At 44.5% G+C, this 26,008-nt stretch overlaps 1 protein-coding gene across 2 annotated transcripts in view; it reads right to left on the reverse strand.

Annotated features, from left to right (window-relative positions):
* PITPNB (phosphatidylinositol transfer protein beta) overlaps nucleotides 1-26,008 on the reverse strand; it is a 61,293-nt gene that overhangs the window by 28,186 nt on the left and 7,099 nt on the right. For both annotated transcript variants that reach the window (XM_019977656.2, XM_019977657.2), the window contains exons 3-7: nucleotides 25,054-25,199; nucleotides 15,858-15,949; nucleotides 15,224-15,231; nucleotides 14,633-14,707; nucleotides 12,668-12,751 (exon numbers count right to left, since the gene is read on the reverse strand). In XM_019977656.2, coding sequence (XP_019833215.1) covers nucleotides 12,668-12,751; nucleotides 14,633-14,707; nucleotides 15,224-15,231; nucleotides 15,858-15,949; nucleotides 25,054-25,199 — 405 coding nt within the window. The remainder of the gene's footprint in view (nucleotides 1-12,667; nucleotides 12,752-14,632; nucleotides 14,708-15,223; nucleotides 15,232-15,857; nucleotides 15,950-25,053; nucleotides 25,200-26,008) is intronic.

Raw genomic sequence — 26,008 nt, forward strand, 5'->3', positions numbered from 1 at the left:
GGGAAATTTTTATATTCTTGCCAAGATTTAAGCAAGCAGGAGATAAGCAATGTGTTCTTTTCCCACAAGAGGGCACTGCCATCCAACTATGCCTTCAAATACACAGGACATTCTCTAAATCCACCCCTGGATGCAAACCTAAGTGTTCCAGAGTACTTGACCATGTAAGGCAGCAGAAGAAAGTGGGGAACATTTCACATTTCTTTCTAATAAGAACCATGCTTACATTTATTTATATCTTCTCTGAGAAAGGGTGGGAAAAAACAAAATACCTCCAAAAGTCACTACAAAAAGGATCCTGACAATGGTTTGCTTCACAGCATAGCAAAGGGAGATGAGACAGGCCACCGGCAAGCGAAGTTTCTTAAGCAAAAGCAAAACCACTCTTGCCTCAAAACCTGTGACCTGAGCCGTTCTGTTGTCTTCTCTTCTGGAGCTCAAGGAGGGCACGACTCCAAGTCAGGAACTGAGTCACAGTTCTCACCTCTTCATTATGCACACACTTCAATAAAGAGGGTAAGTAGCACCCTTTTGAGAAAGAAATGAGTATCTGGGTTCATTCTAGTGGCAGAAGGAAGAGGTTCTCAACTAGGCTGAGTGTGTGCTCACACCAAGGAGACCCGAAGCACTTGGCAACCGCAGGCTTCTCGCACTTGCTGGAAGTTGGCCACAGACTTCTAATAAACAAAAGCTCTTTTCAGGGCTAAAGAACAGGATAGCCACAGCTCTGAGAGGCAGACTGCCCTTCTTAGGAAGTGAGAAGCAGCAGCTGGGACACAAGGAACATCTAAGATGCAGGTGTTTCCAGAAAGCTGTGAGCAAGAACGAACTGGAGCGACAATCAGCCCTGACCATTGAGGATTATCGTCTACCAAGGGTTATTTCTGAAGTCTACTAGGTTGACCCCCAAAGTGTCATTTTTGCAGCTCAAAAGCTGACAAATGTTAACAATTTCATATGGTCCGATCAAATATTTAACTTTTTCCAGTCGGACTTCATCATGTTTCTAATTTTAAAGAGGAAAAAAATGTAATCTTGCAAAGATTATTTAGAAAGCATGTTTTCTGATTCTTACATTTCTTTAAAATTATGAAGTTTTTTTCGAAGGCACTGCAATAAAGCACATATTGCCAGACTATCTACTCAAATGTGTAACATCTGGGCACTGTCTCACACAACGTCTGATCAAAAGAAAAGATATGCCTGAATCCTTCCTAGAGCACAAGAAACAAACACTGCTTAAGTGTGACCAAAATTTACAAGCCTAAATAAATTATACCAAGTTTCATCAGCTTTCCATGGCTGACATTTAGGAAAAAGTATGTTTGAAAAGAGCAGTAACTTTAAAACAATACATACTCAAGGTTTAAAACAATTATAATGTGCCAGACTGTTCAATACTCAAATAATGGAATGGTGCTCAAAGTGAAAAACAGCTGCTGCTGCTGCTAAGTCGCTTCAGTCGTGCCGGACTCTGTGTGACCCCAGAGACGGCAGCCCAACAGACGCCTCAGTCCCTGGGATTCTCCAGGCGAGAACACTGGAGTGGGTTGCCATTTCCTTCTATAATGCATGAAAATGAAAAGTGAAAGTGAAGTCGCTTAGTCGTGTCCGACTCTTAGTGACCCCATGGACTGCAGCCCACCAGGCTCCTCCGTCCATGGGATTTTCCAGACAAGAGTACTGGAGTGGGTTGCCATTGCCTTCTCCAGAAAAACAGCTGCTGCTGCTGCTAAGTCACTTCAGTCGTTTCCGACTCTGTGTGACCCCACAGACAGCAGCCCACCAGGCTCTCCCGTCCCTGGGATTATCCAGGCAAGAACACTGGAGTGGGTTGCCATTTCCTTCTCCAATGCATGAAAGTGAAAAGTGAAAGTGAAGTTGCTCAGTCATGTCCAACCCTCAGTGACCCGGTGGACTGCAGCCTTCCAGGCTCCTCCGTCCATGGGATTTTCCAGGCAAGAGTACTGGAGTGGAGTGCCATTGCCTTCTCCGAGAAAAACAGCTCAATGGGTGGAAAAGGCAAGTCTCATATGCTGGTTTCCAAAGGCAACCGAGACTTCAGATAATCAGATACAGAGGAGCACACTTCTGCTGTCAACTGAAACAGGATGCTGCTCTGCCTACCAAAACATATCACCAAACATACAGATCATAACCAGGGAACAGTCAGTGCTGGAAAGAATAAGCGAAAAGCACAAACTTCAGAAGCCAATTTATCTTCCTGGAGATCGCCATCATCATGGGACTTCCTACAAGCGGCTTGGATGACCCCACCAATCCCATTACTGTCTGTGGATATGCAATTAAATGATGGGGGCTCTTCACTTAGTGGCTCAAATGGTAAAGAATCTGCCTGCAATGGAGGAGATCTGGGTTCAATTCCTGGGTTGGGAAGACCCTCGGAGAAGGGAATGGCAACCTACTTCAGCATTTTTGCCTGGAGAATTCCATGGACAGAGGAGCCTGGAAGGCTACAGTTCACGGGGTCACAGAGAGTCAGACACAACTAAGCGACTAACACTTTCACGTCTTCATTTATCTCCCATCTCGTCAGCCTACGAACCCGGACTTTGCCGGCATCCTGGAGTCCAGCACGGGTCTCTATCAGATGTGAGAAAAAAAGCTCTTTGGTGGAGGGCACTACACATCACCAATTACATGATCAGAACAAACAAACTCCAAGTCACTCAAACACTTTAACACGTTTACTGACTAAGAATCTTGCACGCTCTTCAGACAGACACAATTCTTACTTTATCTGGAAAAATATTTACCATGCCAATAGAGAGCAAATAGCAAGTTCCAATAAATGTTTGCTAAGTGAATATGAAAACATATGAGTGGTGTTCTCTATCTTAAGTACCCACATCAAAAGACATCCCAGGCTCTCTAATCCTTTTACTCTACTGTATGCATGCCAATTTCCAAACATGGCAGAGTTTAGGGGTTACGGATGGAGGCAACCAAGGCCACCGATGCAAACTGCTATTACGATGGGGCGGGGGGCAGGGGGAGAACAGGGGACGCGCAGGAGGATGGACAAAAGAGCAGCCACTTGCTTGTTTTACATCAGTTAAGAATGCTCTTCATCAACATCATGCAAAGGAAGAAACAACATACAGAGAGATGTTCTAGAAACAGTAAGTCAGCAGCACTGCTCTTGGGTCCTGACTGCCCTTCATCAGTAACGGCAAGTCACAGCACTGCGCTCGGCTCAAACTCCTTAACAGTGCAACTCATGGCTGGTGTGGATGTTCTCATCCATGGCCTCCAAGTGAGGTTCCCCGGGCTTCCAAAATCCTAGAAGAGACCCCCTGCCCTGTTCACCATGAACAGGGCACTAAAGCACTTCTCAAGAGTGAGCAGAGATCACCTGAGAGCAGGACAGAGTCCAGGGCCCCGGAGGTGCCGACCTGGCCATATGGCAGTTATACTCATGGGCAGGAAAGGAGGAGAAGCTGGGAGTGACAAACCGGGCAAAGGGGGTTAAAAAGGTCGGAAGAAGGAAGAGATAAGAATGAAACCTGAGCCTCATCTCACAAGCACAAGCGTACTGGGTCACCCACAGGGAAAGGGCCCCTCGAGCTCTCCGAGAAGTCTCCGCCAAGGACTCGATCAATCAGACCACACTGAGCACATCACATCCTGTTTGTGACCCAGAATCAATACAGCATGTGAGTTTCCAACCTGTCTCCTCCTTTTAGGAATACCATCTTCAGACAACCAGCACCAAGCTTACAAAACTGGGCAACTCTTGGTTTTGAAATGCCTCATTTAGGAAAAATCTTTCACTTTTAATCAATACACCCTAAGATGTTGACACGAGGGTGAAAAATCCTTCTCTTTAAACTTGCTGCATTTTCATTTGGAATGGAGCTATAGTTTTAAACTACATCTACCGAACAACTTAATACTTTGAGGCTATCAATATTTGCTTATTATTGACACCTGTGAGCCTTAAAAATCTGAACATTTTTTCTATGAAAAAAGAATTGGAAATGCTAAAAATCAAGCCCCACACATGTACTTCAGAGGAAGCACAGACTATAGAGGAAGGCTGATACAATCCTTTCTGGTTACACACAAATATCTAAAAATGTGGTTCCAATTTTTTTTCTTTTTTTAAACCGTGCTCATTTTCTTTCAAATTACTTCCAAAAATGAAGGTCTCTCTGATGTTAATCGTGTGTACACTTCAGCTCACACTTTAAAGAGTCTCCCTCTCCTGGGAAGTGACTTTTGTATACAAATCATGGGAAGCTACTTAGACAAAGTGCTGGAGATGATTAAAAGGGGCCAGATTCAAATTTATACCTTAAAAAAAAAAAAAAAGCAGAAGCAGATGTCAACTGACTCATTTGTGTATGTTTTGGAAATGAGTTGAAGATATGCATGTGCATTTCATCAGGACATTTAAAGAATTCTCAACTTTTTACTGTGGTTATGTATCAAGAACAACTTTAGAAATTAAAAATACTTTGAAGCTTATATTCCACTGGAATATATGCTGGACACCTTGACTCCTTCTTACAATCTGATCTAACTGAAACACTTTTTAATCTGACAGAAAGGTGTCTGCTCACGTAGAAAGGAGTGTTTTAGAACTGAAGGTACATCATATACACATCATGGTCTAGGATTAGTGAAGAATAAACTGAAGCAGCATTTGCTCACTTAATACTCATATTAACGATAAAAACTTCATTTCCTCCAAACTGTTGCTCACCCCACCCCCTAATTTTAATACCGCACAGGGGAAAAAATCTGCACCTTCCCACCAAACCTTTATTGAAAAGCTCTTGACATAGGCAATGAGCACCTTGCTGGGTCCTAGAAACACAGAGATGATCAGTCTAGTCCAGGCCCGCAAGGGGAACCCGGTTGACTGAGGAAGGCTTTTCAGGAGTGACGTCCGGGTTATATCTGAAATGGGGGAGGGATGGGAGGCTGAGGGGACACAGGAGGTGAGTGGGGGCGGGGTGTGTGCTTGGAGCCTGCTGGAATCACGAGCAGAAGGCGCCTTCCTTCTTAAAGAATGTAACATCCTAGTATTGCACTCTAATGCCTCTTTTCACTAAAACAAGAAATCTGATAACCGGGCGGGGATGTTTACACTGGAATCGCAGACTGCTCAGCTCTTTCATTAGGCAGAGATGCATCTTCTAGAAAATTACAGAAAATACTGGCCACAGTAACAGTCCTTTGCAGACTTCCCATTAAGTCATCGAGGGAAAAAACCAAGTAACCCATCAATTTAAATGTATGTATGATTCCTGTAGCAAACTGCTCGGTGACTGCATCACACTGGCAGAAGTTCACAGAGTCATTCTGACAGTGTCATCCTTCGATTACATAAAGACGTCAAAGCCCCCAACCTGAGCGTTCAGTGACACTGCGGATCTAATCACACCCCTTCCATGCACGGTGAAATATGGTACATTAGCGTGACCCAAACCCAGAGAGCGTACAATGAGAACTGTCTGACACCAGCAAACCAGCATTGACAGATACTCAAAGACGTCAACAGTTGCTGTGAACTAAAATGGTGTTGAGGGCTGTGTTTGGGTTAAATCCACCTGCAGTGACAGAAAATGCCCACCAGGTGGAGTAAAAAGATTCAAGCTTCACTCCCAACTTCTGGTTTCTTAACTTCCACCCAATTCATATTCATCCTGATTTGGGAGACTTGGCTGCTGCCGCTACTGCTGCTAAGTCGCTTCAGCCGTGTCTGACTCTGAGACCCCACAGACGGCAGCCCACCAGGTTCCCCCGTCCCTGGGATTCTAATTACTAACCAACTGTTTCTGTTTCTTTTAAAGCAAGTAATATTCGGAGAAGGCGATGGCACCCCACTCCAGTACTCTTGCCTGGAAAACCCCATGGACGGAGGAGCCTGGTGGGCTGCAGTCCATGGGGTCGCTGAGGGTCGGACATGGCTAAGTGACTTCACTTTCACTTTTCAGTTTCATGCATTGGAGAAGGAAATGGCAACCCACTCCAGTGTTCTTGCGTAGATTCCCAGTGACAGCGGAGCCTGGTGGGTTGCCATCTATGGGGTCGCACAGAGTCGGACATGACTGAAACGACTTAGCAGCAGCAGCAGCAGCAATATGCAGGACAGAAATTCAACCATTTAAAGGTGTTTTAAGAAAAATTAGCTCGTTCAAGAAAAACTAGGGTTCATTAAACACAAAATGAAAACCAAGGAATTAAGTTGGACTGAGACTAAAGTGAAGTCATTCAGTTGTGTCTGACTCTTGCAACCCTGTGGACTATACAGTCCATGCAATTCTCCAGGCCAGAATACTGGAGTGGGATCGAATCCAGGTCTCCCACACTGCAGGTGGATTCTTTACCTGCTGAGCCACCAGGGAAGCCCAAGAATACTGAGTGGGTAGCCTATCCCTTCTCCAGCGCGTCTTCCCAACACAGGAATCGAACCGGGGTCTCCTGCGTTGCAGGTGGATTCTTTACCAGCTGAGCTACCAGGGAAGCCCTCCAGGAGTTCAGGTACCAGCCTGAGCTTGGAGGGATCTCCACACCTGCAGGTCTCCCTGCTGGAAATCCACCTTGGCCCATTCTCAGTTACCAAGCTCCCAACTCCAGCGTCAGTTTATCCTTAAAGAACAAGTTTTAGGTACTAACAAGTGATCGCTGGTGTGGCAGTCACATCCTAAGATGACCCCTCTCCCCGCACTGAGTCATGATCTTGAGTAATCACCTCCCCTGAGAACAGGTGGAGCCCATGACTTGCTTCCAGCCAAGCGACTAAGGCAAAGGTGATGGGCTGTCATCCCTTGATGAGGTTACATCACACAACCCTTCCCTCCGTTTGTGGTGATCTGTCGTGTAGAAACAGAAAACCCCACGCTGAGTGAAAAGAGGTCGCCCCCTACGCAGTCCACACCTCTGCAGACTCGGCCCCGTCTACCCTGTCCCCTGCATCTAATCTAGCTACCCACGTTTGCTGAAGAATCACCATGACCACCATCTTATATGTCTTTCTCAACTGTCTATACGTAAGCAAGCAAATGCATGCACATAGATATTATCCTGTTCCCTCCCCATTATCCTGGAAAGGAGTCCCTATCAGTACAAACAGGCTCACTCCCTTCTGGAAACTGCACTGAACTCCACCAAACGGGTGAACCACATTCACATTAGTTCCCCACCTATGGAGAAACATTTTGAGACTTCAGATCATTTCCTTATAAAAATCTTACATTTATGTATTTGGTACTTCACACTGAAGCAACAGATTTTATTTTCTAGGGCTCCAAATTCACTGCAGGCAATGACTGCAGCCAAGAAATTAAAAGACACTTGCTCATGGAGAGGAAAGCTATGACAAACCTAGACAGTGTATTAAAAAGCAGAGACATCACTTTGCCAACAAAATGTTCATCTAGTCAAAGCTATGGTTTTCCCAGTAGTCAGGCGTGGATATGAGAACTGGATCATAAAGAAGGCTGAGCGCCGAAGAATTGATGCTCTCAAACTGTGGTGTTGGAGAAGACTCTTGAGAGCCCCTCGGATTGCAGGGAGATCAAACTGCTCAGTTCTATAGGAGATCAACCCTGAATATTAATTGGAAGGACTGCTGCTGAAGCTAAAGCTCCAATATTTTGACCACCTGATGTCAAGAGCTGACTCACTGGAAAAGACCCTGATGACGCGAAAGACTGAGAGCAGGAGCAGAAGCGGGTGACAGAGGATGAGATGATCAGACAGCATCACTGACTAAATGGACAAGAATCTGAGCAAACTCGAGGACAGAGGAGCCTGGCGTGCTGTGTGCAGTCCACGGGGTTACAAAGAGCTGGACACGATTCAGCAACTGAACAACACTGCTTCAGACTGAGTAGGACCAATTCCGAGAAGTGGAATTTTGCTGGGGCTAAGAGGACATACATCTGCAATCTTGCTACAGAGGCTGTGCGACTCACAAGCCCACAGGGACATACGGAGTGCGCAATGGGTCGCCCCAGCCACCCAGGTGCAAGCAATTAGTTTCTTCGTTGCACTCAAGCTCATTAAGCTCATCTGACAAGTATTCACAAGCAGCCACTTGGTGAAGAGCAGATAGGTTCCTGAACACAGAACAAGACACAGCAATGAGACAAACAAGAGCTGAAACTCAGAAGAGGGGAAGACTGATGCGAAGAAAGGTGAAATCCCCCAAAGCAGACTCTGCAGGACACACAGGCTATTGCCCGAGAGGAAGGACCCCAGACTCCACCATGCGTCAACCACTTTACTGTGCTGGGTCTGTCTCACCCGGAGTGTGAGCCTCGAGGGCACTGGAGCAACCTCGAGGAGCTACTGGGGGCGTGCCAGCCACACCAACTGAGCCCCGCGACGGGCTGACTGCTATTACAACACTGCCCTTTCAGAAATGCAAATGCGTCCTTAAAGCCTCCTTTGACACCGTGGGCTCTAATTTCCAAGGAACATGAAAGTGCAGAATCAAATGAACAAATAAATTCAACAGAAAACCCAAACTGGGTCTGGCAAGAGGGAAGGATGGCTAGGTGGTCTAGGTGTTTGCAACAGAAGCTAATCTGATGCAAACATTAACTGCTGCTGCTGCTGCTAAGTCGCTTCAGTCGTGTCCGACTCTGTTCGACCCCAGAGACGGCAGCCCACCAGGATCCTCCGTGCCTGGGATTCTCCAGGCAAGAACACTGGAGTGGGTTGCCATTTCTTTCTCCAATGCATGAAATCGAAAAGTGAAAGTGAAGTCGTTCAGTCGTGTCCGACTCTTAGCGACCCCATGGACTAACATTAACTAGAGGAGGCCAAAGAGATCAGGTGGAACCTTAAGGGAGAGTGTAGGGCAGCCGTCCGTGCCAGCAGAGGGCACACGAGAGGCTCTCAGAAGGCAGAGCCCAAGCCCCTCGACGACGCCAGTCTCATCCACCTCGGCCTTCACACACGCCAAAACTGTCAAGGGCACCCGAACCTCCCACCACACAGCATTCCTTCCCCTCTCCCCTTTATAGCAGAAAATACGCATGTTGAGACTCTTCTCTTTTTTAAAAAATGTCCAAAGGTCTGAGAATCCTTCCATGATATCATGTGCACTTATAGTTTCCATGACTTGAGAAAACACACAGACAAACGCTTCTATGACACACAGTTCACAGCAGCGCTGTTTACAATTGCCAGAGGGTGAGAACAACCCTAATGTCCACGAAGAGAAGAACGCACAAACCAAACGTGGCATTCACACCCTGGACTGGTCTGCACCCGTGAAAAGGAGCGACGGGTGACACGCCCTACGTGGTGGACGCATCCTGGAAACATCACACCGAGGTAAAAGAAGCCGGACACAGAAGGCCAGACATTGCAGCGGCTCCACCCATACGAAACATCCACAACAGACAAGGCCACAGGGCAGAAGACACTCAGTGGCACAGAGGCTGGGGGGGAGGGAGCAGTGTGGGCAGACGGGGACGGTGTCCTTCTGGGGAGGTGAGCATGTGCTAGAGCTAGATGGCGGTGATGGCCATACAACACTGTGAATGCACTTCACACCACTGCACGTTTAAAAGGGGCTAATATGTATATTATCACAATAAAGAAAAAGGTACTGTAAAATCAGTAAACTTTACAACAGGCTATTATTTTACTGGGCTTATGGAGAGGGGAATGGCAACCCACTCCAGTATTTCTGTCTGGAGAACTCCATGGACAGAGGACCCAGGTGGGCTATAACAGTCCATGGGGTAGTAAAGAGTTGGACATGACTGAGCGACATCACTTTCACTTCCTGATATCTCAGCGGTAAAGAATCCACCTGCAACGAAGGAGATACAGCTTCAATCCCTGGGTCAGGAAGATCCCCTGGAGAGGGAATGGCAACCCACTCCAGTATTCTTGCCTGGGAAGAGGAGGAGCCTGGAGGGCTCCAGTCCATGGGGTCACAAAGAGTCTGACATGACTGAGCAACTAAACAACAATAGTAATTATCCAACTAATCTTTAAAGGGTAACTTGGAAAACGGGAGCTAAGAATGATGAAACAGAAAGCTGCACATACTTATGTGAAAAACCGCACATACATACTTATTCACCCCCCAAACCACGCTCGTACACAGGTTCTCAGAACTCTGCTAAGAATAATGACCATGACAGCAAAGATTTATTCCACTAGGCACTGCTCTAAGTGTTCACGCTTAATCCTGTGAGGTAATTAGCCCCATTTTACACGAGATAAAACAGGCACAGAGAGGCTAAGTAACTAAGGAGCTGGCAGGCAGCAACCGCAGAATCTGAAGCCAATCTAGCTTCTGATCGCACGTCCTCAGCGCCACTGCCCTGGACTCACAATGGAGACCCCCCTCAACCGGCCCGCCCAGCCTCTCCCTGTCCATCCACCCACACGTCCTTCCAAGAGCCTAACCTGCCGCGCCTCTGCACGGCGGGGACTTCCACCCGGAGCCGCTGGGGTGGGCTCTCGCCTGCAAACGCTGACTGGGGGCCCACCGTGCCTGAGGACAGGAACGAAAAACCCCTCCGGTGGCTCCACAGAGGTGCCTGCATTCTGCGGGAGAACAACGTGCAATGCACACCTCTGAGCCACAAGGCTGGACCACTTCGTGTGGCCAGCACACCTTTGTCAGCACCCACAGTAGGGTCTGAACGCCTTCCCAGGAGCACCCAACCCCGTGGGCTGCACGCACTGCTGCTCCGGGCATCTGAGCTCTCCCGACCGAGCCATCAACTCACCCAAACCCAGTCATCTTCCACCCTGTCACCACCCTCCCACAAACACGAGCTCGTGGCTAGAAGAGATACCAAGAACAATAAGGGGCCAGACAGACATCTGAAAGTGGTTTTTAAAAGAGAACATACATTTATTTCTAAGGATAAAAAACAGCCTGATATAACTTCAGAGATGAAAAGTATTTCTGAAACTAAAATAACTTCGAATGACAGCACAACCAAAACCTCAGAATTTCTGCGACAAGGGACCCTTATCAGTGCTCACAGCTCTCATCAGGGAGGGGCCACAGAACAGGGCCTGGCTGAGCAGAGGTCGCTGCAGGTGCTCCCCACCCCGGTGATCTCTGAGAAGAGGTCTAACCTTTGTTCTTGAAAGCTTACCTTTCAATTTCAATGGCAAAACCAGACATTTATTAGTTTTTTTTTCGGTTCATCTTACACCACTGCTTAAGTCCGGGGAATAAGCGCCGAAACTAAGATGGAAAGGGACCCTAACTGAACACGTCGCGCTGACACGACAAACAGAGAGGTGCCGCCCTCACCGCCAAGTCTCATCAGGCAGAGAGGGCGGCCGGCTAGTTCAGCACGTAAAAAGGCCACAGCTGTGCCCCACATACTGTAAGAATGGAGTTAACATTCACTGGGGTAAAGCAATAACAAGGGTCTTAACTGGTGGTGGGGGGGTGGGGCTGGTGAGGAATAAAGTGTCCTTTGCAAGTGAAAACTATGTTTTTTTTTAAAATTAAGTCAAAAGTCTAGAGTACATGTATCTACATCCATGAGGACTCAAAAGTGAAAGCTGCACAACTGTTAAACTGGGATATTCTACCATCAACTGTTTTCCACAAATGACAACTTTAGCCACGAGTTACTGAAAGATGAGAGTGAAAAAGCTGGCTTAAAACCCAACATTCAAAAAACTAAGATCATGGCACCTGGTCCCATCACTTCATGGCAAATAGATGGGGAAACAATGGAGACAGTGACAGACTTTATTTTCTTGGGCTCCAAAACCACTGCAGATGGGGACTGTAGCCATGAAATTAAAAAATGTTTGCTCCTTGGAAGAAACGCTATGACCAACCTAGACAGCACATGAAAAAGCAGAGACATTTCTTTGCTGACAAAGGTCTGTCTAGTCAAAGCTGTGGTATTTCCAGCAGTCACGTATGGATGTGAGAGTTGGAGAATAAAGAAAGCTGAGTGCCAAAGAACTGATGTTTCTGAACTGTGCTGCTGGAGAAGACTAGTCCCCTGGAGTGCAAGGAGGTCAAAGCAATCAATCCTAAAGGAAATCAACCCTGAATACTGGAGGGACTGATACTAAAGCTGAAGCTGCAATACTTTGGCGACCTGATATGAAGTACTGACTCCTTCGAAAAGACAGTGATGCTGGGAAAGATTAAAGGCAGGAAGAGAAGGGGACAACAGAGGATAAGATGGTTGGATGGCATCTCTGACTGGATGGACATGAGTGTGAGTAAGCTCTAGGGAAGCCTGGCGTGCTGCAGTCCATGGGGTCGTAGAGTCACACAAGACTGAGAGACTGAACTGATACTCAAAGTTTAAGTTAAAATTCTGCTCTCTTAATTAGACTTCAAATGTATAAGGGACCCATGGTATCTAAAGAAACTAAAGAGAACTCTTGTAAAATAATGTTTTGGTTTTTTTTCTCTCAATGAAAGCAAACCCCTATGTACCCGGGTATACTGAGACTTCTTAAAGGGATCACCTGTGCAAAGGTGACATCCACATGAGAAACAACCCCCAACTCCTGCTCTCACCTCTTGTGCTGCTCTGACCTCTTTCTGGACCCACAGCTGAGCTCCAAACTTACTTCAGAGTAGAAACGTAGGTCATACAAGACTCAAATAAAAGAACTTTCAGAGGTAAGAGGTAACAGGTGAAAATGTTACCAAGCTGTACGTAGTACTTACTGCTGGTTCGACTTGACTTCGATCTGCAATATCTATGTGGACAATTTCAACCGTTTTCCACGTGTTGGGATCTAGACCGTGTACCTATAAATAACAGAAAGGAAACAAGGCCAGCTTAAGACTCTTCTCGTTAGGCAAAACTAGTACGCTTCCATATATAATCTTTATCTTGAGTCTCAGAGTACATCAAGAGCCATACTAAAAACAACCCAAGCTGCTATTTCATTAAATCAACTGTCTGAAGGCTGGAGGGAGGGAAGAGAATGCTGCCAAATTCACAGAAATCGGTCATCATTATTTTCTGGTAACTCTTAGAGATGACAATACAAAAACTAAACCTCACCTATGTTTAACCCAACTGATAAATGACAAAGTCCTTGAAACCTCTAAGTCCTAGACGAACAGAAGGTGATATTGTAATTAGATTCTAAGAAGCTGCACTGTAAGTTCTAAAACCTCTGCTGAATTTGATTCACCCTAAAGGTATTCCAGAAAAAGCAATGGCACCCCACTCCAGTACTCTTGCCTGGAAAATCCCATAGACGGAGGAGCCTGGTAGGCTGCAGTCCATGGGGTCACGAAGAGTTGGACACGACTGAGCAACTTCACTTTCACTTTTCACTTTCATGCACTGGAGAAGGAAATGGCAACCCACTCCAGTGTTCTTGCCTGGAGAATCCCAGGGACGGGGAAGCCTGGTGGGCTGCCGTCTATGGGGTCGCACAGAGTCGGACACGACTGGAGCAACTGAGCAGCAGCAGCAAAGGTACTCCACTTCAGTAGGATGCCAATACCTCTATACCTCATGTCATCCAGTCATTTACTTCTGAAATTCCATCAATCAACCCATAAAGAACTGCTTAAAAATTGCCAAAGATAGGCCCATTTGAATGCTAAAGATGGCAAATTAAATCATATAGACTCATGCATACCAAAATACTTCATTCAGACTCTAAATTTTAGTTACTGTGAAAAAAAAAAAATACAAGTCAAGTGAGTGATCATCTTGAAGAAAAACTCAAGTTAAATACTCTAAAGTTATAGTTCAAAAGTTCCTTTGATTGGCACCAGTAACAGAAAAGCAGAGGAAAAACATACTCTACCACCATTACCCATAAACTTACTTTCCCGTAACAGAATATCAAAAGGTTGCAACGGTCATTCTCAAACTGGAATGCCCACCAGAAAAAAGACTGTAGGGCCCCGCCCCCAGAGACTCTGATTCAGCGCACTCGGGAGTGAGGCGTCAGCATCGGTACTCCCAACAAGTTCCTAGATGCCACTCACTGCTTGTTGGTCCAGGGACCACGGGCCTTGGAACCTCTGGGCCAGGGCATCAACCCATAGCAGACACAGACGCCCTCCCAAGCTCCCTGCTAAACCTCACAGAAAGTTAGACACTATACCAAGTCGTAACCAACTTTCTGGTAATTCACTTGAGGGATAAAAGTGCACCGATTTGTAAAAGTCAGGAGCTTTTCAACATTTTTGTAAATTATTCAAAGTAACTTCTTCCTTCCTGCCTTTTGGGCATTTCTCTGAAATCAACCAATAATTCAGGCCAAATGGAATGGAGGTGAAAATTAAAGCAATCAATTTTGCTATGCACAGGAGCTCTGGCAAATAGAGATGAGAAAAACAATTTTTAAAAAAATTAACAGCTGAAACTGGCTTAAGGATTATCTGTGAGTTTTGTTTACCTACCCTCTCCCAATCCCAGATAAAGAGAGTTGCTGACAAAAACAGCGGCCTCACCAAGTCCACTCACACACCAAGGCAAGGAACTGACAGGGAAGGCCCACTGGTTTCTGGCGGCAAGCCTGCCTCACCGCAGCAGTCTGACACACGCCAGCGTGGCCGGGCGCGCATCTAAGGCCGTAGGCGGCACGCTGGCGGAGACACAATGACTATGGTATCCCCATTTCGGAGGCTTTCTACACTGAAAGCCCAGAGTCAAAGACTTACATTTTCTAACGTTCCCAAGTCTGGTTTGTGCCACGTTTCAATTTTAATGAAGAAATCATCTTTCATATATTCGTTCTGCAGAAAACACAACAGCAAAATGACAGTGACCTTTGGCCGGTTCTCGGGCTTGTGTCTGCAGGCGCGATCCCCAGGCACGAGCGTCCACGCTCTGACTCTACAAGAAGACTGGTCCTCAGGTGACAAAGAATCGTTAGCTGCCAACTTTCACAGACTTGTCAGGCCAACCAACTGCTTGCTGCATGCATTTAAATAACGTACACAACCCTGCTTGACATGTAGCGCACAGGGCTAATGCTGCAGAAGCTGTGAGGTGTGCTGAGCGGATGTGACGTTCAAAGCGAGTAGCAGAAGCAAAATAAAGTCAAGAGGGAGATGTCGCGGTAAGGCTGCAAAGAGCCCCTTAATAGTGGAGTATGTGGTGGAGTGTGAGTTGGTGCCCGGAGAACAGAGGAGGGCCGTGCAGCGGTGGGCAGTTTTAGGAAAATAAAGCAACAGATAGTTGAAAGCAATTACTACATAGGGCGAAGTTTAAAGGTGAAGACTACGTGATACAGAAACAGTTTTACTCACCGTTACAACTGAGGCATACCGGAACAGGTCGGCAACAAAGGAGGAAAAATTTTCAGAATATTAATTGGAGCCAAAATAGTTTGCCACAATATTTAATGTCACAAAGATTAAACTACCTGCCAACACAGAACATTTGGTTTAGATCTGCAAAACACAATCTCTAAACAAATGACAATATGGGCTATGTTAAGACTGTGGAGTTGCAATCTAATCATTTTAAGTAATTTTAAAACAATGGTAAAAGGAATAACGTCACAAGAGCAAAACACCATTTACAAGGCTGACGGAACAAACAACAGTAAACAGTTCCACCACGTGGCAATGGAAGCAAGATACTGTTGAAACTACATCAAACGACGCTTGTGCGTGAGGGTAACCTGTAAGATTTCTGTATTCCTTTTATCTGCTGCCCTTGGAGCCTGCTTGGTCAACAAGGATCTCAGAGAGCCTGTCATCTGGGAAGGAACTATGTCCCTCACCAAGGCTTGGGGGAGGGACCCCGTGGCTGCTTTCCTGCCACAGCTCTCGCAGACCCCCCCAACAGAAGGCCCCACCCGGAGTCACCCTTCTCTAAGGGGGGGACCCTGGGCGTGCGGGGCAGAGGGGCGAGACCGTTTCTGGGAACCAGACTTACTTGTTCTGCAGTAGGGATATGCGTTCCAGGCTTTCTCGTGAAACACCAAGGAGCCCTCGGGAGCAATCATCCTCACGAACGCAGGGACTTTGCTGGGAGGAGAGAAACACTGGATATATTCTCAACAACGCCACTGCTTCTTGGTTGGCTCCCATCAGACTGCTTCAAAGGGCACTCAAGTATAACATTAACGTGGAGACAACAGAATGATTGTGTTTAACCATACAGAAGATTGTGTTTTGAAACAGAAGCCGTCTTTCTTACGGCTTTTGACCTACTCCCGTAATACAAGATCTAAGAGTTACCTGAAACTGTTCAACCTGTGTGTGACACGGAAGTCATCGCTGGCAATCAGACCACACCACACTGTTTCTTAACACAGTAAAGAGTCTCCAGAATAAGGTAATGACTCGGAATAAAAGCCTTTTAATACATTTTACAGAATAAACTTAAAGAAAAATGATAATATGAAGGGTCCGTGTACAGAGGAAGACAGGCAAACATACCTAAGTATAAAATTGTGTGGACCTGGAAAATGTCATCAACTGCTGCCTCAAGTCTGGTCAGATCAGACAGGTTAACTATGTAACCAACACATGATGAGCTCGTGCGAATTCATGAGATTATCAGGAAAGATGCCAACAGGTAAGTGGGCAAAAACAACCACAGACACACCACTAACAGAACACACAACTGGAAAATTAGTTTTAACAAACATGGAAATTAGTTTTATCAGCCTTCACAGTAGTGCCAATGAAATGACCATTTTCCTGACTGGTGCCTATGGTACAGAAACTTTTCCGTGCGCAGGCTTTCCACAGATCGGATTCAAATCCCAACATTGCCCTGAAGCAGCTGTGTGACCTGGACCATATTGTATCAGGGGCTCTCTGAACTCCTTCCTGTGCTGAATGGAGTCCGTATCACCCACTCTGCAAAGTCACTGAGAGAATCCCATCAGACAGGATCTGTAATGTGTTAAGCACCAGGCACACTGCCATGAGAGCTGACTAAACGGCAACTGTTGTTGCTGTGGTTTAGTCGCTCAGTTGTGTCCGACTCTTTGCGACCCTGTGGACTGGAGCCCTCCAGGTTCCTCTGTCCACAGATTTCCCAGGCAAGAATACTGGAGTTGGGTTGCAATTTCCTCTTCCAGGGGATCTTCCTGACCCAGGGATGGAACCCATGTCTCCTGTGTCTCCTGCCTTGGCAAGCGGATTCTTTATACCACTGAGCTAGCTGGGTGCTTTTGAATTATAAGCTGACACGTAGCTAGGTGCTTTCACATGCCTTTCTTCACTTTAATCCCCCGATAACACTATGAGTTAACCATTAATTCATTATTTCATATAACCAGCATTTAAACAGCTAAATAACAATGTCAAAATGATATCCTCCAACTTGAAGCCCAATGTATATTCTTTCCATCAGCGCTGCTTTCTGAAAACTTAAGCACAACTTAATTTCCTAAACTAAGAGAAAGAACAATAGCCCACAGTAAGACTGAGCAGTTGATCAGAAATACTCCTATGCTGAATTTCAGAAGCTAAGCAAAGAAGGTGGAATGGACCCCACACCAGCCAGAGTGCTGTGTAACTACGAAGAGCAGTCTGGACAGCCCCTTCCCGGCCTCGGCAGCACACAAGAATGGTGCCGCTTAGGAGTTCCCTGGCTGTCCAGCGGTTGGACGTGGCACTTTCAAGCCAGGGCCTAGGCTTGATCCCTGGTGAGGGAACTAAGATCCAACAAGCGACATGGCATGGCCAAATAAAAAGAATGCTATGGTTTGAAACTCCTACTATTGTGGCAAATTAAATCTTTAAATCATTGGAAAAGCTGAAGTATTACTATCACGTATGCAGTATGCCCAAGATTACAAGGGCATAAACTTAAAAGATATTAATAAAGGAGGGCTAATTCTCTGAGCACGTGCTACTTTTGAAATCTTGGGAAATTCACACAAAGGGGTATAACTTCAGGGAAATGAAGACAGGATACATCAAAGTAACATCACATTAAAAGTCAAAGAAGATCTAAGCACTCCAAACCATTTCTTGCATTGGTAAAAAACTGGAACCTAGAATCCTTTAAATGTTGAAGAGGTCTAATCAGGGTATAATGTAATCCACGTGGGGAATTTTTTAAAAATACAAGCTACAAGATTACTTGTTATCTGCAGGTATGACAAACAGATTATCAATGGTTCACCTGGTCAACTTAGAAAAAGGCAGGAGAAAAATAGCTGTGTACCAGAAGTATATTCTTAATTATTCTATTTCCATAGTGCCCAATATTCTAAAAACCTTAATATTCATCAAGTTACAAAATTTGCTGACACAAGAAAATTGGCAATCAGTTACTGAAGGTCAGCATAAGACCAATCTCTAAAAAAATGTTAGTATTTCTTCATCGTGCTTCCAAATGCCTATTACTTTAATTCTAGGATGCTTTTTCTACCACGTGTATTTCAACTCATTTTATGTTTGACATAGTTTCATGCAAGGATGGGTACAATAAAGGACAGAAACAATGAGGATCTAACAGAAGCAGAAGAGATTAAAAAGAGGTAGCAAGAAAACACAGAAGAACTATACCAGAAAGGTCTTAATGACCAGATAACCACAGTGGTGTGGTCACTCACCTAGAGCCAGACATCCTAGAGTGTGAAGTCAAGTGGGCCTTAGGAAGCATTACTACAAAGAAAGCCAGTGGAGGTGATGGAATTCCAGCTGAGCTCTTTCAACTCCTAAAAGATGATGCTGTTAAAGTGCTGCACTCAATATGTCACCAAATTTGGAAAACTTGGCAATGGCCATAGGACTGGAAAAGGTCAGTTTTCATTCCAATCTCAAAGAAGGGCAATGCTAAAGAATGCTCAAACTAGTGTAGAAGGGCACTCATTTCAAGTGCTAGCAAGGTAATGCTCAAAATCCTTCAACAGTATGTGAAACCAAGAACTTCCAGATATTCAAGCTGGATTTAGAAAAGGCAGAGGAACCAAAGATCAAATTGCCAACATTCGTTGGATCATAGAGAAGCAAGGGAATTCCAGAAAAACATCTACTTCTGCTTCACTGACTACACTAAAGCTTGAATGTATGGATCACAACAACTGTGGAAAATTCATCAAGAGATGGGAATACCAGACCACCTTACCTGCCTCCTGAGAAACCTGTATATGGGTGAAGAACCAACAGTCAGTACCAGACATGGAACAAGAGACTGGTTCAAACTGGGAAAGGAGTACGTCAAGGATATGTATTGTCACCTTGCTTATTTAACTTATATACAGAGTACATCACATGAAATGCCAGGCTGGATGAATCCCAAGCTGGAATCAAGATTGCTAGGAGAAATATCCAGAGAAGACAATGGCACCCCACTCCAGTACTCTTGCCTGGAAAATCCCATGGGTGGAGGAGCCTGGTGGGCTGTAGTCCATGGGGTCGCTAAGACACGACTGAGCGACTTCACTTTCACTTTTCACTTTCATGCATTGGAGAAGGAAATGGCAACCCACTCCAGTGTTCTTGCCTGGAGAATCCCAGGGACGGGGGAGCCTGGTGGGCTGCGGTCTCTGGGGTCGCACAGAGTCGGACACGACTGAAGTGATTTAGCAGCAGCAGCAGCAGGAGAAATATCAACAACCTCAGATATGCAGATGACACCACTTTAATGGCAGAAAGTGAAGAGGGAACTAAAAGAGCCTCTTGATGACTGTGAAAGTGGACAGTGAAAAAGCTGGCTCGGAACTCAACATTCAAAAAACTGAGACCATGGCATCTGGTCCCATCACTTCATGGCAAATAGACGGGGGAAAAGTGGAAACAGTGGCAGATTTTATTTTCTCAGGTTCCAAAAATCACCGCAGTCGGTGACTACATCCATGAAATTAAAGACTCTTGCTCCTTGGAAGGAGAGCTATCACAAACCTAGAATGCATATGAAAAAGCAGAGACATGACTTTGCAGACAAAGATCTGTATAGTCAAGGCTATGGTTTTTCCAGTAGTCATGTGCAGGTGTGAGAGCTGGACTATAAAGAAAGCTGAGCACCAAAGAACTGATGCTTTTCAACTGTGGTGTTGGAGAAGACTCTTGAGAGTCCCTTGGATTGCAAGGAGATCCAATCAGTCCATCCTAAAGGAAATCAGTCCTGAACATTCATTGCAAGGACTGTTGCTGAAGCTGAAGCTCCAATACTTTGGCCACCTGATGTGGAGAGCTGACTCGGTGGAAAAGACCCTGATGCTGGGAAAGACTGAAGGCAAAAGAAGAGGGCACCAGAGGATGAGATCATTAGATAAAATCACTGACTCAAAAGACATGAATATGATGAGCAAACTCCAGGAGACAGTGAAGGACAGGGGAGCCTGGCATGCTGCAGTCTACAGGGTAGCAAAGAGTTGGACACAATTTGGCAACTGAACAACTATAACAAAAAAAATGAGCAAACCTTTGAACTAGTTTTGTTTCAAGTTTACTGGCTTTTCATGTTTAATATGAGAACATGAACTGACTACATTTAGGGGAAATGCACAAATAAAATAAAATTTCAATTCTATTTCAAAGGAGAATAATTTTCATCAAGGGCAACTTCAATATATTTCTAACAAGACAAGTCAAAGGTGCCATTTATACACAAGAGAAAAGTATATACCTCGTTCTCCCCCTCAGTGTCACTTAGGAAGTCACTTCAGCAATTTGCAGGAAACTCTGTTTTGGAAGCTTAGTCTCAGAAAACGGACAAATAGTAGCCAAATTAACAAAACAGAGCTAGACCTTCAAAACCAAACTAAAAAGGACATTCATCCTCTTGTTACTCCAAACTAGCCCCAAAACATCCTCTCACAATAAACCAGTATTTGCGACCATGCTTACCTCAAGGTAACACACCTCGATCACAGAGTTTAAGCGTCAGCCACAGAATCATGCCCAGCTGCACAGGCGTTCTTTGCCAGTGCACAGCTGTCCCCCACCCCATCTCTGAATACAAAATAAGAACATTTAACTCCAAGTTAAAATTCAACTGAAGTGTTTTATCAATTGTGTTATCAATATCAAATCTACCCTCAACGTAGTAATGGCTGTGAACCTGTGTACTGTACAGTAAGACACCCTGGTCAGAGTGGGAGAAGAGAACAGAGGGCTTACGTGATTTATAATAATACATAAGAAGTGACCACAGGGCACACGTAGCTTCTCCTGATGCAGGGCCAAGTTTAAAAGAAAAAAATCCTGTTCCTGAGATAAATAATACCTTGGCAAATCATTTCAAATGGCACTTTCCCCAATGGAAAATTTACGTCTTCTTGAGTAAGTAATCTTTCACTTTAAAATCAACTAAAATACACCTTACGTACAATAAACACCTCGTACCTTGATCCACTCAAGTATTTACTGACTGTCCACTGTGCCAGGGACCATGTAAATAACGGTGTACAAACAGGGACAATTCCTACCCAGAGCTCACCTTCCGAAGGGGGAAGTGGAAAATAGGTCAGCAGACAACAAAAGGCAAAGAGGAGTAGCGTTCCTGAAGTGCCACGAGCTTAAGGAACATGGCAATGGGCGAGTGAGCATGTGAGGCAAAGGAACTCAGCAGAGGCGAGGGAGGCTCAGTGAACTACAGCAGGGACCTGAGCGCCAGCACCATCCAGAGACAGCGATCACAGAGCGGGCAGAGGGATCTGCGGAGCCAGGCGAAGGCCTCCAGTAAGGAGAAGGCTGGCAACGAAAGAACAGAGGGACACAAGCCTAGCATGGTGAGGTGGGCAGGGAGCAGACAGACCACACAAAGCCTGCCTCAAAGGCCTGTATCGGACTTTCTGGTTTATTTTAGATGCCCCAGAGAATTTACTGGTGATAATAAAGGGAGGTTTTTTTTTATGTATTGGTAAAATTCAGTGAATGAGTAAACGTCAAGTGCTAGAAAAGTAAAACTGAGTAAACATTAAGTAAATTCAGTATTATGAATACTATATAAGTTATACCATGAAGAATGCTAAATTTTCTCAAAAGGCACACTTTTAGATATACTTAAGGTGAAAACAACAGAATGGGAAAAACTAGAGATCACTTCAAGAAAATTAGAGATACCAAGGGAACATTTCATGCAAAGATGGGAACAATAAAGGAGAGAAATGGTATGGACCTAACAGAAGCAGAAGATATTAAGAAGAGGTGGCAAGAATACACAGAAGAACTGTACAAAAAAGATCTTCACGGCCAAGATAATCATGATGGTGTGATCACTCACCTAGAGCCAGATATCCTGGAGTGTGAAGTCAAGTGGGCCTTAGAAAGCATCACTACGAACAAAGCTAGTGGAGGACACAGAATTCCAGTTGAGCTACTTCAAATCCTAAAAGATGATGCTGTAAAAGTGCTGCACTCAATATGCCAGCAAATTTGGAAAACTCAGCGGTGGCCACAGGACTGGAAAACGTCAGTTTTCATTCTGATCCCAAAGAAAGGCTATGCCAAAGAATGCTCAAACTACCGTACAATTGTACTCATCTCACAGGCTAGTAAAGTAATGCTCAAGATTCTCCAAGCCAGGCTTCAGCAATATGTGAACCGTGAACTTCCAGATGTTCAAGCTGGTTTTAGAAAAGGCAGAGGAACAAGAGATCAAATTGCCAACATCCGCTGGATCATTGAAAAAGCAAGAGAGTTTCAGAAGAACATTTATTTCTGCTTTATTGACTATGCCAAAGCCTTTGACTGTGTGGATCACAATAAACTGTGGAAAATTCTGAAAGAGATGGGAATACCAGACCACCTGACCTGCCTCTTGAGAAACCTATATGCAGGTCAGGAAGCAACAGTTAGAAGTGGACATGGAACAACAGACTGGTTTCAAATAGGAAAAGGAGTATGTCAAGGCTGTATATTGTCACCCTGCTTATTTAACTTACATCCTCAGAGTACATCGTGAGAAACGCTGGGCTGGAAGAAACACAAGCTGGAATCAAGACTGCCGGGAGAAATATCGATAACCTCAGATATGCAGATGACACTACCCTTATGGCAGAAAGTGAAGAGGAACTAAAAAGCCTCTTGATGAAAGTGAAAAAGGAGAGTGGAAAAGTTGGCTTAAAGCTCAACATTCAGAAAACTAAGGTCATGGCATCTGGTCCCATCACGTCATGGCAAATTGATGGGGAAACAGTGGAAACAGTGGCAGACTTTATTTTGGGGGGCTACAAAATCACTGCAGATGGTGACTGCAGCCATGAAATTAAAGACGCTTACTCCTTGGAAGGAAAGTTATGACCAACCTAGACAGCATATTCAAAAGCAGAGACATTACTTTGCCAACAAAGGTCCGTCTAGTCTATGGTTTTTCCAGTGGTCATGTATGGATGTGAGAGTTGGACTGTGAAGAAAGCTGAGCGCCGAAGAACGGATGCTTTTGAACTGTGGTGTTGGAGAAGACTCTTGAGAGTCCCTTGGACTGCAAGGAGATCCAACCAATCCATTCTAAAGGAGATCAGTCCTGGGTGTTCTTTGGAAGGAATGATGCTAAAGCTGAAACTCCAATACTTTCGCCACCTCATTCGAAGAGTTGACTCATTGGAAAAGACTCTGATGCTGGGAGGGATTGGGGGCAGGAGGAGAAGGGGACGACAGAGGATGAGATGGCTGGATGGAATCACCGATTCCATGGACATGAGTTTGAGTGATGTCTGGTAGTTGGTGATGGACAGGGAAGCCAGGCATGCTGCAATTCATGGAGTTGCAAAGAGTCGGACACGACTGAGCGACTGAACTGACTGAAGGTGCTAATGAATTAAAGAAACCATGAATAACACAGTTTCTGGATAATTCATTAATCAAAGTTATTGCCCTCACTCAGACCTACAGCAGAAGCAAAGAAATGCTGCGTTCTAAGATAACATCAAAGTAAAACTGAAGGTTCTACAAAGTGACAACCCACTTTATATTCATGTGTCATTATAAACAAAGCAACCGCCTTAAACTGAGAGAATTATGAAAAATAAGAATCATCACAGCTCATCCACAACTTTAAAAGGCTCTACAAAACCCCACCATGAATCAATATGAAGAGAAGAGAGCCAAGTGCAGAGTGATTCCCTCCGCCTTTGATAACCTGGAGACTGGAGAGTACCAAGACACTCGTAAAACCATCACTGATCTTCTGCCCTTACGTAAGCATTAGTACGCATTTTCTATTTTAAAATATTTATACAAGAAAACAGAGATCAAACTGCCAAACTTAGAAGAACTGCAAACTAAGAGACAAAAACAATGAATAAAGGATCTGAACGGTCAAGTCACGCAATGAATTCAAAGGGCCAGTTAATACGAAAGATTTAACTTCACTGATAGAGAAATGCAAATTTAAACAAGAGGCTATTTTCTGTGCATCACATCGGCAAAAATTAAAAAGAAAATTATGGGGAAACGAATGCTCTCAAATTCTTGGAAGGCAATCTGGCAATAATACCAAAACTTTAAAAGAGCATGGACTTCCAGCAAACCTACTGTAACAAACTCCTTCCAGAGAAACAGGAGCCTATGGCATACAGATTTATGCACAGCCACCTTCACGGAAACATTACCTGCAACAGACAAGAAGGCAAACACCTCAACACCTAAATCAACTTATCGTTTAGAGAATGGGCAAGCAACCTGTGCTATGGCCACACCAAGACGTTCTACTCAGCTTTGAAAATAAGGAAACGGCATTAAATAACAACAAGGAAGGATGCTCACGACGTATCACTGCATGAAAATTAATGCAGAGTGCAGAACCGTGCGTGCGGCGTAGATCCCGTTTGCTGTGGACAAAAAGAAGTGACCCGGGTGACATTTTTATGTTTCTTAAAAATTTCTTTGAATATGTGTAGGAAATTATCTGCAGGAACGAATTTTAAGTTGTTTCTAGTTTCTCTCTAGGGATATGGATTTGTGATAACACGAGGTGGGTACTAAGCTTTTAATTTATCATTTTCTGTTTAAATTTCTTTAATAAGCAGACAGATCAATTCACAGTTTAAAAATAAAGGAGAGGAATGCTCTCAAAAATTAAAATGCAACATATTATCACAATGAAAATGACACCCAATAGTCAATTAGGTAGTTACATGCTTAATACGTGGCTGGATAGATAATCAAAGTGTGATTATTTAATATGACGACTAAGCACCAAACGCGAACACCCTGCTTACCTCTTTAGGTGATAAATTTTGTGTGTATACTGTCCCTTTTCTCCATCCTTTTCATAAGGTTCATTCTTTAAGACTTCAATTCCTTCTCCACCACCAGTCTCATTCTTACTGGCTTCTGCCACAGAGTAAAGCTGCCCAACCTGATACTGAAATATCAAAGAGTACAGAACTTCAGTAAGTCAGCAGGAACTGCAAAAACTTCCTGTGCTAAAATCTTTCTGCAGATACAGAAAAGCACATCCCAACCATTGAGCACATATGTCCCACATGAAAACATGACTCAGATGAGAAATTAGAATGTGTGGAGAGATGAACACCAGATGATCATAAAGCTTCAGGAAACGATAATAGTTTACAAGATTTCCATTATTTAGGAAAACTGTTAGTTACAAATATTCTGGTGCTTTAATACATACTATCCACTTGTTTCAATGTCAAGATGCATTTTTTTTTGAATAATAAATGTACGTTCATATTTTCCAAATCATCTTCACATCTATGACATCTCACTTTATTTCACAAAATCCTAAAGAAGGTATGACAGGAATATATCTGTTACTTCTTCGCCAAAAAAGAAAGCTGAGCAATGAGAATACAGTTCTCAATAATGAGAAGGACTATAAAGTGACAATAAAAGCTGCAAATACAAAGAACCACTACAGTGCAAAGTTTAGTAGCCCTCTGGGGTCTTGTTTTGCATGCGTATGTCTGTGCTGGCCTGATTTGGCTCTGGTCCACCTAAAGAGAAACAGAACTGGGTATCTAGGGTCTCAATTGTTAACTGTGAAGTTCTCCAGTAAAAGGAAACTGGTTTTAAAGTATAAATCAATGAGTATTACTTATAAATAAAAACGCAAGAAATTGCTGACAGTGCTTTCTCTTTGACTTTCAAGTGGATAAGAACTCTCACTGGCTCGCACCAACACCTGTGAGCGGACAGCACTATTCTATGCCC

Source organism: Bos indicus, chromosome 17 (assembly GCF_029378745.1).
Source record: "Bos indicus isolate NIAB-ARS_2022 breed Sahiwal x Tharparkar chromosome 17, NIAB-ARS_B.indTharparkar_mat_pri_1.0, whole genome shotgun sequence".
In the NCBI taxonomy this organism is placed as follows: Eukaryota; Metazoa; Chordata; class Mammalia; order Artiodactyla; family Bovidae; genus Bos; species Bos indicus.